Source organism: Mizuhopecten yessoensis, unplaced genomic scaffold (assembly GCF_002113885.1).
Source record: "Mizuhopecten yessoensis strain PY_sf001 unplaced genomic scaffold, ASM211388v2 scaffold716195, whole genome shotgun sequence".
Classification (NCBI taxonomy): domain Eukaryota; kingdom Metazoa; phylum Mollusca; class Bivalvia; order Pectinida; family Pectinidae; genus Mizuhopecten; species Mizuhopecten yessoensis.
Window position 1 is genome coordinate 238,100 of NW_018479995.1, and position 17,712 is coordinate 255,811.

General features: G+C 36.3%; 1 protein-coding gene and 1 pseudogene across 1 annotated transcript; both read right to left on the reverse strand.

Moving 5' to 3' along the window:
• Positions 1–347: 347 nt before the first annotated feature.
• Positions 348–1,634, reverse strand: LOC110442037 (zinc finger protein 239-like). Its single transcript, XM_021485442.1, has one exon. The coding sequence runs from the start codon at positions 1,474–1,476 to the stop codon at positions 361–363; it is 1,116 nt and encodes a 371-aa protein (XP_021341117.1). The 5' UTR covers positions 1,477–1,634; the 3' UTR covers positions 348–360.
• A 9,276-nt stretch (positions 1,635–10,910) lies between these two features.
• Positions 10,911–17,172, reverse strand: LOC110442039 (annotated as a pseudogene).
• Positions 17,173–17,712: the final 540 nt, after the last annotated feature.

A 17,712-nucleotide genomic window follows, 5' to 3' on the forward strand; every position in this document is an offset into this window, starting at 1 on the left:
CCGAAAGTTGATCTAACCCCCAAAACGTGTAATATATATGATCATTGGGTGGCATTTTTATCGAAGGCTGGTCTAAACATATAAAACGTGTACAATTACTCTGAGCACCTTAGTAAAGGTGAAGGGGCCACCCCAACGATGTTAGATTTTTTTTAAACAAGGTTGCTCCTAACTCCTAAACCGTGTAAAATACTACTATCATTGGTGGTGGCATTATTACCGAATGTTGCTCTAACCCCCAAACGTGTAAAATTACTCTGAGCAGCTAAGTTTAGGATCAAATATTGCTGTAACAAATTCGCATGTTCTTGTGGCAAAAACCACATATTTCTGAAAGATATAGTTAGTGTAAATATTCTCTCATGTTATCGTTCTCATGTGTTTGAGAAAATGTCGTCTGAGATAAGATGACAATGTAAATTCTTTTCCACACACGTCACATTTATACGGCTTCTCTCTCGAATGCGTCTGAACATGTCTCTTCAGACATTGTTCCGTACCATACCCCTTGCCACAAACATCACACTTGTGTGCCTTCTCTCCCGTGTGTCGCTTGATGTGTGCCGTTACGCGTTGTATCCCAATAAACCCTTTACCACAAATATCACATTTAAATGGCTTCTCTCCGGTATGTGACATATTGTGTGTGCGAAGATGAATTTTCTGAACGAACCGCTTGCCACACATTTCACACTCGTATGGCTTCTCTCCTGTATGTGTCAAAAGGTGCATCTTCAAACTAGACGCCACCGTAAACTCTTTTTTACATACACCGCACTTGAATGGTGTCTCCCCTGTATGTTGCTTGGCATGGACCTTCAACCGACATTCCAGCACAAAACTTTTATCGCATAGGTCACATTTGTATGGCTTCTCTCCTGTATGGGTCCTAAGGTGTGTCTGTAAGTTTTGTGCTGTTGTATACGCCTTACCGCATGTATCACACGTATATGGCTTCTCTCCTGTATGCGTTCTGATATGCACCTGCAGGTTTTGTGAAGTACTAAACGTCTTGCCACAGAAGTTGCACGTGCGTGGCTTCTCTCCGTTGTGTGGCCGCTTAGGAGACTGCTGACTACACGTCTTTCTTAACCCAGTGCCACTCTCGCCGCCACACTTGAGCTCATTTTCCTCTTCCTTGCGTTTCAGGTAGTGTTTGTTTAGAAGAGCTCTTCGGTTAAATTCCTGACCACAAAACTCACAAATGAAAGGTTTTTCTCCCGTATGTATCATTCCGTGCGACTGTAATTGGTGTGTCTCATTGAATCCTTTTCCACAAACATCACAGTGATAGGCCTTTTCTGCGACATGGGTCTTCTGGTGTCTTCTTAACGTATATGACATCCGAAACCCCTTACCACAAACACCACAGCTGTGTGGCTTCTCTCCTGGACGTGTTCTTGAGGTTTGCTCTTGGTTCCATAAGGAATCGAACAGTTCTATTTTCTCCATTTCTGAATCCTCTTCCATTGACATAGCACGTGTTGAATTCTTTAAGTACTGGAGACTCGCTTTGATTTTTCGCTCTTTATTTGCACCCTTTGCTATATTAATGTCAATCGAACAAGTTTAGTTGCAACATTGTAGATAACTACCGATAGTAGAGACCTGGTATTTTGTTGTATTACATCTGTCTCATGGGAGAGCTGCAGCATTGCTTCACGCGAAATCGCATTATGTCTGAAACAAAGCAAAAAAAAAACCCCAAATCATATTATAATCAAGTACGCATCTAAATCTTAACATATAGAATACATGTTATCAACCATGGCCATATTTTTATAATTATCGTTTGTTTGTTTATAATATAATGTCCTTGCAACAGCCAGGATCATACAAGGACGGGTGCCTAGTGAGACACTGCCGGGAAGAGAAAGTAGATAGAAAAAAGAAAGAAGACAAGAAAGATAGAAAACAAAAAATATCCCACGTGTTGCAATGGAGGCAGCAGATCAATTATGATCTTTTCAATGTTCTCTTAGTAGAAGACACATGAACAAAAGACAAGAAAGAAACCATCCCGGATTCTGTAGAGGGGAAGGGGACCCATAAGTCGCCTCTTACCATCATGCGGTGGATATAGCCGGCCTGTTCTTTCCCCGAACAAGAAAACCGAAGGCACGGACTTAAATAGCACAGACTCCGATAGCTTCCGTGTTGTTAGGATTGATAGAAAAACTTATACAAACATTTGTAAGTAACTACACTGTATTTGGAGCTAAGAAAGGTACAGCAAAAGACTTTGAGTAATTTGAATTAGGAATCTTTCATATATATTTTAGGCTTACAAGAAAACTGAAGGTATTGAAGTATTGAAGGAAATGAAAATGTACTTAAAAAGCTCATTCAAACTTTTTGTAAGAAGCTACATTGTGTTAAGAAAAGTACAACGAATGACTCAGTAATTTGAATTAAGAGTGTGCCCTTTAGATATTCCAAGAAAACTGAAGATATTGGAAATTGAAGCATTGATTGAAATTAAAACGTACAAATAATTCTGTATTAAAACGCGTCCTGTCTGAAGCATAGAACTGTATTTAATTTACATCTACCCTAAATAAGAAAAAAAAATAATGAGAGGGAAATTGTACACAAAATTGGCAAAAGGAAAATGTTTCGTTGTTTTATCCCGTTTTTAGTATGTGCCAAGATGATGTTATTTTGTAAACACAGCGAGAGTAGTCTCCCTTCACACAGGTTTATTATTATTATTATGTGCAGGGATGTGTAGTGTATACCTAATTAATGTTCTCAAAAATCTGGCAATGCAAAAGTACTACATATAAACTATTGATATCGACATGGTAATGAACGGATTCGTGCTAATAATGAATAATAATGTGTTTACCATGAAATGTCTGCTTCAGCACTGGAGGGATGAGTGGGAGGGATGCTACATTGTTCTTCTCAACAGGAAGTTTGTCAAGGCTATATAAGCGTCCGTCCAGTTACTGGAGATTCCGGATATTATTTACGTCTTAATATTGGATTTTATCTTTTTACCTTATTCGTCTGATCTTTCGTAGTTAACTCATTGGATAAGCTTGCTAGGAGTTAGAAAACATTTTTGGTTACCCACTAGTGGGTAACACTCTGGACGTTATTTCATTGGTCAATCTTTAGCAATGCTTTCATTGTGACTTCATTGTTTATGGCAATCGTTTCCCCGATTACAAACAGGAATGTATTTTCAAGGGAAACATGTTTTTTCTAGATATCATGTCGGAACGATAAAGTTAATTTTCAAATCGTAAAAAAAACTCGGGACTTTATATAATATGAAAAATTAAGCAATTCTAGTTAGATAAACATGAAAAGCCAATCATCACTCGTTGTGGGATTTTTTCACTTTACATATTATATAACTGTTAAACTGTTCGTCAAACCCTCTGATTAGTAATTTTGTTTGCATGAACATTAGTAATAGATCTAATGACGCTAGTAATTTGACATGTAATGTGATGTCTGGACATCAATTCTAGTACAATGTGTAGTATCAAAATAAATATATACTTAATTTATTTTACAACAATTATGAAACAAGATTTTTCAATTTACTACAAGTGTATATTAATCGCTCTTGTTGGTCCGAATATTAGCGCTAGGGTTCCTTATGTGGGAGGAAATCGGGCTACCCAGAGAAAACCCACGTGGTCCGCCAGGTTAGCTGTAGTATTTTCTGTATGGGATTTGACCGTAAATACTGGGGAAACAAAAATTGTCGTGTTTAGAAATGGAGGGATATTAAGGGGAAATGAAATATGGTTTTACGAAGGAAATAAATTGGATGTTGTCGATCAATTCAATTACCTTGGTGTACTATTGAATTTTAATGGAAAATTTAGACATACTTAAAAGCAAGTTGCTGACCAGGGGAGAAAAGCTTTGTTTGCATTATTAAATGTCTGTAAGAAAAAATATTTTTAATATAGAAACTCTATTGTCTGTTTTTGAAACTTATGTAAATAGTGTTTTAAGTTACGGAGCAGAAGTATGGGGCTTCCATGCCGCACCAGACATCGAAAAATTGCATGTGAGATTCTGCAAACAAATATTAGGATTACATAAAAAAAACTAGTAATGTTATGGTGTATTATGAACTTGGAAGATATCCCATGAAAATAGTTAGAAAATTACGAATATTCAAATATTGGATAAAACTGAGAAATGTAGGAAATTGTATTCTAAGGTCATGCTATGATGATATGCTTTGTAATAATGACATTTGGTTAATGAGTGTAAAACAAGAATTATACAGAATTGGTCTTGGAAATGTGTGGGAATCCTCCAGTTTAAATAATAGCACTTTTCATATTATAAAAGAACGTCTTTGTGACATATTCAGACAAGAATGTTTTGAAAAAATTCAATCTTCTCCTAAAGGAGCATTGTATCAATATGTGTGTGATTTTGGTCACCAGTACTATTTATCAAAACCTGTAAATATAAATTATTTAAAACAAATATGTAAAATTCGAATGTCTGCACATAAGTTAAATATTGAGTGTGGCAGATATAATAGAACTGAAAGACAAAACAGATTGTGTACAGTATGTGACCTGAATGATGTCGAGGATGAGTTCCATTTTGTTTTAAAATGTCCTTGCTATATTGATATAAGGTTGAAACTAATTAAGAAATATTATGTAAGACATACAAACATGTATAAATTAATTCAACTGCTTACTTGTGAGAATGTATCTGACATTAGAAATCTGGGCAAATTTTTAATACAAGCAAACAAAAGGAGATCCGAGCTGATTGCTGGTTAGTGTTCACTCTCCACGGTGTGTGTGTGTGTGTGTGTATCATATTGTATGTTGTCTCTGTATTGTTTTGTATATATGTTATAACTGATAAGTCAACCGACTTAAAGTAATAAAGAACTTGAACTTGAACTTGTATCACTACGTGCACAAAGTGAGGATGGATTTGTTTGCATTTGTCTTTTTTTAATAACGTATGTGCTAAATTTAATGTATCTTATTTCTTAATTATGTTGTAAATATTGTGCATTATGTCTACGATTTATGAGATAGATGTGTTATCGAATTTATATAAAGTGTATTTTTATTATTATCGATGTGTATAATAGATGCCAAGATCGATCTCTGCCCCACATAAATCTGAAAGTGAATGCGTCATACTTCGACATTCCTGGGGTAGCGCTCACTTGCGTTCTCTGCATCCAATGACTATGTCATGACAAAATCGATGACAGGCAGTTTGCTATTTGATAGGTTTCCGGTAATAATAATTCAAAATACCAATCGCCAGGGTTTTATGCTGATACTTCTTCGTAGAAAATTGCATTGGAGCACGGACTTGGGAGTAACACCAAACTTCAATGCCGGTGAATTTTACCGTTTCGCTGGCGCGCGTTTCTTTTGATGTACAAACAATCCACAAGGTGGTGAATACATTCCTTCGATTTCGCCGTGACTGGTATTCCGTCTTTGCGTATTGCAGAGTTATCTTCTCTTGAGAGGAGGGATTTATTGTTACGTCATCAATTTTTCAGAAAACGACGTAATTTTCTCCCACAAACCAATGACGTAACAATCAATACCTGCTCTCAAGAGAAGATAACTCTGCAATACGCAAAGACGGAATACCCCCAGGGGAGCAGAGAACGTAAGCGACATACTCCCTGGAAGTTCAAGGATGTGTGTACGAATGGTGAATTTTCGAGGTTTTTTGTTGTTGTGACTGTATATTTCAAAAATCGTAGAACAGGATTGTGAATATTTCTGGTGTACTCCGATAGAGCATCTTGTGAATTAATTAATTTGTATTCTTGTCTCTGTTAAATTAATTGCACCAGTTAATTAATGTATTTAGTTTTTTCTTTGTTGCTTCATCTTCGTCCATAGTCCACTCCTGATTTCTCCTGACTTGGATAACTGTCTGATCTCTCTTGCATTTTTATAATAGTTAGAAGAATCTTTTTTTTATAATGGTTGCTTTTTACAATCCATCTTAAAAAGTATTTGAAAATCAGACTTGTAAACTTAAAAGTTAACTAAAATAAATGACAGGAAGAATATCAGTATCTATGACTCTAAGTTATTTAAAAGAATGTGTAAAATGATGTTAACACATTTGACCCATTTGAGGTTGAAAGTCTAGCAAGGTCATTAAGGTAATAGGATTGTGTCGCCATTTCTCAGTAGAATTTCTTCAAATTTTGTAGTTATATTGCTTTGAAGTAAAGAAAATTTTCTGCCACAAAACAAATATAGGTTGTCAGAATTTTGAGGATTTTATATGGAAATTTATGTAAAAATGAGTAAATTTTGAAAAAAATAAAGAAAAACACAATGTTTTGCAAAAAAATGTCAATACAAATGATACTTACATAGATAAGTATTGCATTAATGTATATCAATTTCATCAATGCTGAAATTGTGTATAATTATTTATCTATAAACGATTAAAAATTGACATCTTAAAATCAAACCATATACTCATAGTAATTGCATGGAAGAGTTATCGTTCTTGAAAAACTTCACAGTAGTGAAATAGGTAGCCGGTTTCCTGAAGTACAGAACAATGGACACATGTGACTCATTGATTAAAAAACAACTGGATTAATGTCTGGATTGCTTTGAAATACTTAAATATTGAAAGAACACACTGTTCTGTCAATAATAAACATACAATATTCATCAGTTTAATATTAAACATTAGAATATGCGGAAATTGTGATACTGTCTCCCTACATTGGATTTTCAACTAGGGATGTACTTCCTATTTCCGTTATGCAATACACTCCTATGACCTTAAGTTTGCTTATTGATATTAGGTAATTTAAAGGTTTATACACATTCGACCATATATAACCTTGCAAGTGGATCAACGTCATTCATTTGAAAAAACTTGGTAGCCCTTCATCCCAGCATGTCACTGGCCAAATATCAACATGCTGGACCTTTTGGTTATTCAGAAGAAGTTGCTTACTTTTCAACATATTTGACCCCTGTGACCTTGAATCAACATCAAGATCAATACAATTGATCAAACTTGGCCGCCCTTCATTCCAGCATATCATCTGCCAAATATCATCATCCTGGGCGTTTAGGTTATTCAGAAGAAATTGTTTGAAATATTTGTAGGACTATTGACCCCTGTGAACTTTACTATATGTAAAGTTCATTCATTTGAACAGACTTGGTAGCCCTTCATCCCAGCATGTTACTCACCAAATATCATAATTCTTGGCCTTTTAGTTATTCAGAAGACATGGTTTAAAGATTTCAACATATTTGACTCCTGCGACCTTGAACAAACTTTGTAGCCCTTCAGCCCCGCATGTCACTGGCCATCTATCATCACCCTATGCCTATTGGTTGTTCAGAATTAAAGATGGACGAGGCAGCATTGCATTAGCTCACTTGGCCCTTCGTGTCAAGTAAGCTAAAAACTGTAGAATTACCCTTACTCTGAGGGCAAAATTCTTGATTAAATGTCAAGCTTGCGGAATTGCGGGCAAAAGGACAGTTACCAATTGAGAAATCTTACCATGAAACAAGAGGCCCATAGGGCCTGTATCGCTCACCTGGATATCTTAGCAATCATGACAGAATATTCTCCAAATGAGATCCTTGGGAATATGCCAGACCCCAAGGCCAATCCTTGTAGCATATATATCTGTATTCAATTTTTCATGCCCAGCAATTTTATGTATGGTTAAGGGGTGGTTTTCTCAACTGTTTCCAAGCTGTCACCAAGAAACTAGGTCCCTAGGGGTTCGGTCAGACCCCAGGGTCTATTCTAAAATTGTGACTGCATTCGTCTCTTCATGCCCAGCATATGTATATATAGATTTTGAGTGGGGATCTCAGCCGTTTTAAAGTTATGGCCCAAGGACTATGTTTCCAAGGGTGGGGCCAGACCCTAGGGCCATCCTGGAAGCAAATGTGTATTCTTCTCTTTATACTCGGCAATTGTATATGTGGTTATATGGTGGGGATCTCAACCATTTCCAGGCAATAAACTTTTTTTGGTCCCACCCCTTGGCCCGGGAGGTCAGCCCCACCATTTGTACAATTTTGAATCTCCACAACGTAGGGATGCTTCCAGTCTAATATGGTTGACATCCATCGCTTCGTTCCAGAGAAGAAGTAGCGTTGAAGCAATATAGCCAAATACCCCTTTTTGGCCCCGCCCCTCAGCCCCCTGGGGGGTCAGCCCAACCATTTGTACAATTTTGAATCTCCACAACGTAGGGATGCTTCCAGTCTAATATGGTTGATATCCATCACTTAGTTCCAGAGAAGAAGTTGCTTAAAGCAATATAGCCAAATAATCCTTTTTGGCCCTGCCCCTCAGCTCCCTTGGGGTCAGCCACACCATTTGTACAATTTTGAATCTCCACAACGTAGGGATGCTTCCAGTCTAATATGGTTGACATCCATCACTTCGTTCCAGAGAGGAAGTAGCGTTGAAGCAATATAGCCAAATAGCCCTTTTTGGCCCCACCCCTCAGCCCCCTGGGGACCATAGTACAATTTTGAATCCCTGCATCCCATGAATGCTTTTGATTAAATATGATTGATATCAAGTGCATAGTTCTACAGAAGAAGTCGTTTATAGCAATCTAGCCAAATTGCCCCCTTTTTGGCCCCGCCCCTCAGCCCCCTGGGGACCATAGTACAATTTTGAATCCCTGCATCCCATGAATGCTTTTGATTAAATATGATTGATATCAAGTGCATAGTTCTACAGAAGAAGTCGTTTATAGCAATCTAGCCAAATTGCCCCCTTTTGGCGCAGTCCTCAGCCCTCTGGGGGGTCAGCCCCACCATTTGTACAATTTTGAATCCCCACCACCTAGGAATGCTTCCAGTCTAATATGGTTGACATCCATCACTTCGTTCCAGAGAAGAAGTAGCGTTGAAGCAATATAGCCAAATAGCCCTTTTTGGCCCCGCCCCTCAGCCCCCTGGGGACCATTGTACAATTTTGAATCCCTGCATCCCATGAATGCTTTTGATTAAATATGATTGATATCAAGTGCATAGTTCTACAGAAGAAGTCGTTTATAGCACCCTAGCCAAATTGCCCCCTTTTGGGCCCCGCCCCTCAGCCCCCTCGGGACCATTGTACAATTTTGAATCCCCACCACCTAGGAATGCTTCCAGTCTAATATGGTTGACATCCATCACTTCGTTCCAGAGAGGAAGTAGCGTTGAAGCAATATAGCCAAATACCCCTTTTTGGCCCCGCCCCTCAGCCCCCTGGGGGGTCAGCCCCACTATTTGTACAATTTTGATTCCCCACCACCTAAGGATGCTTCCAGGTAAATCTAGTTAAATTCCAATCAGTAGTTAAGAAGAATAAGTCGTTTAAAGAAATTGTTGACGGACGCTCAACGGACGGACGGACGACGGACGCCACGGTATGGCATAAGCTCACCTTGGTCCTTTGGACCAGGTGAGCTAAAAATAGACTTTCTGTCTTACTTTCTAATGTGAGGATTTCTAATGTTTCTTTGTTATTTTTTTATTTTTTATTTATTTTTTTAAAAGAAATAGATACACTATAGCACAATAGGATTATAAAATAAGATGTCATCTAATTATTTTTATTATGATGTCACTTTCACTTGAGATTGGCACAAAAACTTTTTCACAGTTTATAAGGGAGACAACTTTGGGAGAGATGGAAGAAACTGCTATTACTGGTAATTTCATATTCTGAAACCTTACATTAATCAGGGAAACTGCCCGAAAATTAAGGACATGCTTGAAAGAACATCAGAAAGTAATTGAATCCATGAAACAGTAAGTCTACGCTAGAAATACAAGAAGGGCATCGGAGAGACAATAAAATAAATCAGCCCATGCTGACATACACAACCACATCATAGACTGGAGCAACTTTGAAGTGCTTGAAGACAACTGGGAAGTAAGGAAAATCAAAGATCTATCTGGGTAGGAAGGGAAGGGGAATCAATGAACAGAGACGAAGGGGGGGATGGGCACCAGCTGAGTCATAAAAGATGACTATCTATGACTCCATTTTAACATTCAATATTTACATTTCCACTGCACAGAGCATAGATGTTTCTACTGGGCCCAATGTATGTCATTTCCGTATAACATACATTGGGCCATTGTGACGTTGCTTCGCTTATGACATCATAACTGTACCATTGGAGAATGCACTGATCCACTGTCAACTGGTAGGTGTTCTCTGTCTGGATTTACCCCGACGTTGAAACGTGTTCAGACTAATATTATGTCTTTATTTCTGCGTGAACTGTAAATTAACTTAAATTAACATAATTGAGTTACAGGTCCACTTGCAATTAATTGATTATTTTTCTCGCAACTTTAATTAGTTACATAAATAAACCCAATTTCACAATAGTCTACAAGCATCCCATCTGAAGGGTTTGTCCTTTGACAAACTAGTCTATTAACATAAAATGTAAATATAAGTATTGGTCATCATATTTTTGACATGCATTGGTGTGTAACATACATTGGCTTACCTACATACTGAACATGGTGCGCTAGCACCCACCATTCAATATGTAGGTAAGCCAATGTATGTTATACACACCAATGCATGTCAAAATTATGACAACTAATCCTTAAATAATGGGCGGAACAGGTAAACATATTACCCGTCCCTCTTACTACCTGTTGTATTAGAATACTACTTGGCGAAATGTCTCAATATTTTCTGACAGCTGAATTGACTGTTTCAGCACTTTGTAGATAAGCGAGGAGATTCAGTGGGTAAGAGTCGAGACACCTGTTTGCACTGTTTGCTTGATAAAGGAAACAGATGTTTTCAAAAGCTCGCAGCATAATTTTGAAATTACTGTTTTTGTTCAAATCAAACTTAATAAGCATTTATTAACCCTCATATTCTGTGAAAAACAACACTCAAATAAAAAATTCAAGCAGGAACTTGACTTTAATTATGTAACTAAATACTCTGGAGCTAATTTCTATACCGGTTAATGCTTCTTAAAAAATCCTGTTTTTAAGGTACATGCATTATTTTATATACTTTCAGGTATTGTATACATGTATAAAATGCAAGTCATAATGTAATGAAAGTTATTTTTTAAATTCATGTATTTTTCTGCATTTGCAATTAAACTCTTCAATGAAAAAGCCGAAACAGTTTTGTCTACACATTTCATAATTCATATTTTGTTCAGCGTTTCACTGTTTACAATTTTCGGGTACATTTTTGAATAACAGTTTTGAACTTTTCTTTTCCATATACACTGACTCCTACACAAAATCAGGATGCTCGAAATACAGATACACAAATTTATCACAGCAAATGTCAGGACTAGTACAAAACTAGCAAAAACTAGTAAAAGAGCATTTTAGACAGTTGCTGTCTGTTATATACAAATGTCACAGAAGAAGAATAATTTAGTTGAAATTTGAAAAAAAAAAATGAAAGACAATTAAATAATGTGCAACAGCCAAGTCATTTTCAAGTCCTCTTCAAGGATCACAGTCATGTGCAGCTTTTTGTAATCCGTGTTTGTGACAAACATAATCTTTATTAAAGGTACCTGTAATTTCTTTGGAAAATTTTAATGTGTGTTGGAAATCAAAAGCAGCAACGTAGTGCCGCCTATACATGAACAACGATTACTTGGACCACTGGTAGACTGCGGCAGCAGCGCCCCCTACGACCACTTTGGTGGCAGCGCCAATACCAGCTGCTCCGACAGACTGCAGAACGGCCACAGCACTGCCAGCAGCCACACCACCTCCATTGGCCACTGCTGTGGCTGCCATCGCTTTGGCCGCAAGAGAGCCTGCGGCAATACCGGCCGATGTAAATCCAACGGCACTGATGATGACAGGGACTGCCGCCACTGCTCCCACGGCAACAGCACCCATTTTTAAAATGTCCATCTTGTATAATCTGCAACCAAAGAATATACAAAAAAAAAATGTTATGATTGCTTCAAATTTTGAATCGGAGGTTAAAATCAATACCGTATTATGTATATCTTAGATTGTAGGGGTAATAGGTATAATTTAAAATATAAAAATTAGATATCTAAGATAGATTTGTTGAGATGTTCCAGAATCCTACCCCGAAGGGAGATAACCAGATCTTGTTGAGTTACAGGTCCACTTGCAATTAATTGATTACTTTTCTCGCAACTTTAATTAGTTACATAAATATACCCAATTTCACAATAGTCTACAAGCATCCCATCTGGAGGGTTTGTCCTTCGACAAACTAGTCTTTTTACTCATTTGTAAATGAATATTCTGTACTTTAAGTTTATACAGAAGGCCATTAGGTATTGATAGCTCATCTGGAATTTAAAAACTTTAACTTGTTGGATATCATATATGTTTATCAAAAAGACTTTTAGCTCTTTTATCCGTTAAAAAGGCAACATACTTTTTGGATCTTTCTTGTTAGATCTTATTACTCTAAACCTTTTTAATCTTTGTTTGAGTGCATGTTTTATATATTGATCGGATTGAGTCTGAACTTCAAAATTCTAGGTTGGTATAGCCAATTACTCACATCTAATAAATCATATCAATTAACACCATTAACCCTTTCACCACTATAGACCATAATGGACTCTTCCATATTAATGCATGGTAGAGTCTACTAAAGTTACATAGGGGTGAAAGGGTTAAACTACATGCCAAAATATCATGAACTTCACACATCCGTTTATCATGCTACTGGCCAAATATTGGTCCGAATTATTCTGACATTTTATCGACTTTTTTCATATCGGTCTGTCGGCGATTAACCTCAGAACTCCGGCCCTCTATAATATTCGGGAAATATGCGACCCGCGCCCGGAGCCCCCCTCAAACTGATATTTTAGGAACAAAAATCGTCCCTTTCACACACATGTGCGAGGGGGGCTCGGGGCGCGGGGTGCATATTTCCTGCATGTTATAGAGGGCTGGAGCCCTGACGTTAATCGACGACAGACCGATATGAAAAAAGTCGATAAAACGTCAGAATAAATTGGACTAGCCAAATACAAACACTCTATGCTTCTTGGTTATTCTGAAGAAGTAATTTAGGTGTTTTCTACACATCCGACCCTTGTGACTTTGAATTTGGGTCAAGGCTATTTTTTTAACAAACTTAATAGCCATTCATCCCAGCATGTGACTCGCCAAACATCAACATCCTTGGTCTTTAGATTATATATAAGTCAATTTTAAGGTTTTCAACACATTTGATACAAGTGGCCTTGAATATTGGACAATATCATTCATTTGATCAAAGTGGATAGTGCTTCATTCCTGCATGCTCCTGGACACATGAACGTATCATCAACCAAGGCCTTTTGGTTATTTAGAAGAAGTCATTTAAGGGTTTTCAACACATCTGACCCCTGTGACCTTGAATATGTGACTTTATATATTCGTCAAGGTAATTTTTTTGAACTAACTTAATAGCCATTCATCCAAGCCTATGAATAGCCAAACATCAACATCCTTGGCTTTTCGGTTATACAGAAGTCACTTTTAAGGTTGCTTGTGTTCAACTGATCTGACCCCAATGACCTTGAATATTGATCAAGATCATTCATTACTTTTAAAACTAACTAGATAGTGCTAATACCAGCATGCTACATATACTGGTAAAAAATATCAATACCTTTGGTATTTTGGTTATTCAGAAGAAGTCATTTCTAAGGCTTTCTACACATTGGAACTCTGTGACCTTGAATGTGGGTCTGGGTCAAGGTCATTCATTGAACAAACTTGACAGTTCTCATTCCAGCATGCTATGGTCAAGATATCATTTACCTTCGATCTTTTGGTTTTTCAGGAGAAGTTGTACAAGTGCTCTCAAAACATTTGACACATATGACTTTGAATATAGGTCAAGGCCATCAGTTGCTCAGTTGTGATTTATTCAGGGGAAATATATGCCATTATTCTGGAGATTCAGTTCAATCATTGGTTTATATCGCTTTATAAACAAATTAACAATACATTGTACAATTTTCTATGGAATCGTAAACCAGATCAGGTAAAAAGGGATATAATTATAAACTAGAATTATGTCTGTTAGTCCGAATTATTCTGACGTTTTTTCGACTTTTTTCATATCGGTCTGTCGTCGATTAACGTCAGAACTCAGGCCCTCTTTAATATGCGGGAAATATGCGACCTGCGCCCGGAGCGCACTTCAAACTGATATTTTAGAAACAAATCGTCACATCCACACACATGTCGCACTGTCATTGAATATACAAAATCTCACAAATGTTCATGGAATATATTTGAATTGTATTTATCAATGCGACTTTACCAACGTAAGAGTTATTTCCCTTACACCGGATTGGATAAGATTTTGACACGGCGCAAATTCTTGTCAAACAGCAGCAGCAGTTGTGTCATGTTCTTAAATTGTTACATTTTCATAAATAAATACACCAGAAAAAAGGCATGCTGTGTTTCAGAAATGTTTGATAAGCATACACGGTTCACATATCGTCTTGTCTCCAAGCCATTACCGTTTTCAACCTAAGCACGATATGTCATATTACCATAATTAAGTTCCCATTTGAAACATCAAAATAAAGGTTATACTTCATCACTCATACGGTTTATAAGTATATATATTTACTTCTTCCTTCTTCAGACTGTCAATGCTTCACAGTCTTCATGTATGCTTTCTCATGTGCTTCACATGCATAACACTTCTCAGACCTTGATCTGAGTTGCTTAAACGCTCAAAGTCAAACCCAGTGCACGAATTTAACCACCACAACACCGGAGATAAACATTTTGTTTTCAGCAATTTTTTAATTTATTTGGAGAAGAGTATCAGAAGACTTTATGTAACCCACAGGTTAGTGTCAGAGATTCTACTTTCTATTTACGATAACGAAACTATATAGCGGAAGCATGCAAGACTTAATTATGCGCACGCACCCCGAACGGAAGTGGGTCCGTCATTTCATTCTCTGGACAGAATTAATAAGCCGCTCGGCTCTCACAAAGAGCGGCTTAATAAAAAAGGAGCTCGTGAAATATATACCATATCAATCAAAAATGAAGTTAAACCCATGGCCACCGCCCAAAATAAATGGATTCAAAATTTCAATATTGATGAAGATACGTGGAAAAAAATATACAAATATCCTTTCAATACCTGTACCAGTTCCAAACTACAATGGTTACAATTCAGAATAAATCATAGAATCCTAACCACAAACAAATTTTTATTTCTTGTAAAACTCATCCAGAAACAATAACATATATTATGGGATTGTGAAAAGGTATCTAATTTGATAGAAAATATAAAAATTATTATTATTGCTAAAAATCTTGGTCTTCGATTTAATAAAAAAGAATTTATCTTTGACAAGCAAATTAATAAATATACAAAGTTCAACTTGGATAACTTGATATTACTCACAGTAAAACAATATATATATATATAAATCAAAATGCCTTGAAATAGAACTCAATCTGAATGATCTAAAAAATCATATCAAAATCAAATTAAAAGCTCACAATATTCTAATATCTAAAAGTAACATTAAAAATAAAATACAGATTAACACACAAATACATCACTGGTTGCAAATTTAAAAATTAAAATAAATTAAATTTAACATCTTTCTGACCTAGGTTTCCCCTGTCCTTGCTTTGTCCCATGGGGCCACATGTCTTGTCCTTTGTCTTTTGTGTGCATTTAATTTTTGTCTGTATACCTTATGTCAAGAATACCATTTATTTATCAATAATTTATTTATATATTAATTTGTGTGGGTATATAACTGTAAGTGTGGGTGTGTCCATGTCCATGTGTGAATTCTTTTTTTGTCTCTGTATATAGGCACATGCTTGATAAATATTTATTCATAGTGAATTAATTAACCATAACCCTTAAGCTTTAACAGCTTAACCAACAATCATGTACCATATGTGTTGTATCATGATCATGTAAAACAATTGAAAATGAATAAAAATAAAAAATAAAATAAAAATCTTGAGATTTGACACATTTTCTTACAATTTTCTCTACAAATGAATCTCCATGGACATCCAACCTTATGATATTTACAAGTTTAAATGTGTTTTTTCCTGAATTCTGACTTATGTTCAGCTTGAAAAATGAACCCATAAAAAGTGAATTGTTTCATTAGTTATTGAACATATTTTCTGAAATTTAGTGTGCATGTACCTCAATTTTGTTTGAAAAATATTGGAGGATTATTATTTTGTGACACGGATTGTTTAATACTAACCGATTTTGTATTATCGAATTTGATATACAGTTTGATGTTGCAGCCATATTGGAATGCCCTTAATAACCCCCATCTTACTCCATTACATCATACATTATTTTGTCAAATAATAACCTTGCTTGCAGTGGTACATTGTGCCTCAATTTGAATATAAGTTTTATTTGTTTGTCATAATTTATAATAATTAATCTCTCACAGTTCAAATTAGAGCCTCAAAAAGCAAGAAACTGAACCAAATTAGGAGGAGTAAGGCAGACAGGAAGACATCACAAAAAAAAAAGAGGAAAATTTGAGACAAGGCACCAATGTATCCGTAACGTCTCGGTCTGGTTTGTCTACAATTCCTAAAAGTATGGTGACCTTATATAAAAGTAACATTTATTTCATATATATGTATATCATGTACCTGATCTATAGGAGGTGTATAACTGATCTATTGGAGGTAATCTATAGGAGGTGTATATCTGATCTATAGGATATGTATATCTGATCTATAGGAGGTAAATACCTGATGTATAGGAGGTGTATACCTTAAGTTTTTTTTTATCAATTGTTGCCCATTTACTCCTGGGAAGGGGATACATTTTGCTATAGTTTATGGAAATAAGACTTTTCAAGATATATTTTATCCATTTTCAGTAGTAACAAATTCATGCTTGGTTGGAGTTGTCATCATGTGCACGCTAAGGGCCTGAGGGGCGGAGCCAAAATAGCTTAAAACAATAATTGTCTACTTCAGATCCAGATATGAAAACATTCTCATGGATGGAAATAGCCTGATGTGATAAACATGGTCCATGGTGTGTAACATTTTTAATGTCTAAGACTGATGTGAAAATTTAGCTCACTTACCAGAAAAGAAGCCAGAGATATCACTCTGCGTATCTGTTCGAGTAGGGTGAACCAGCAAACGGCAGCTGAGTAAAACTAGCTTTGCGCACAAATTGTTTCGTATTTTTCTGCCGCAAGTGTAATTAACACCAATATAAAATATTATCAATAAGTTTAGTTGATATATTTAAATATTAATTATTATATTAACGCATATATTTTAAAAGATTGGAATTAGGAAGCTCACATTAATATATACTAAAAAGGCTGGAATAATCCCGAGTTATAAACTTTTCCGAAAGAAACTCGAGTGTTCCGAAGAGCCATTGGGATCTTCAAAAATGTCTGTGAAGTTGCTACATGTTTAATTATTCAAATGACAATTTAGTTTTGTTGGCCTAAAAGATAAAGGTTCAGAAAAAGTTCTTATTAGTGAGAATCACTGTCATTTATAAATCTGTTGCACGACATTTTCAACCAGAATGAGACAAATGAAAGTAGTTTGCTGGGGATTTATATAATGACGGTCCAGTTAAGGTGGCTTCACACATCGTCATCAGCGTCCATTTTCGTGACGTACTCCGGAAAAAGTACAGCTCGGACCAAATTATCTTGATCGAAATGTGCATGTACACCGTGTC

Coding starts and splice junctions, on each gene's coding strand:
- LOC110442037 (XM_021485442.1), bottom strand. CDS start 1,476: ATGTCAATGGAAGAGGATTCAGAAATGGAGAAAATAGAACTGTTCGAT.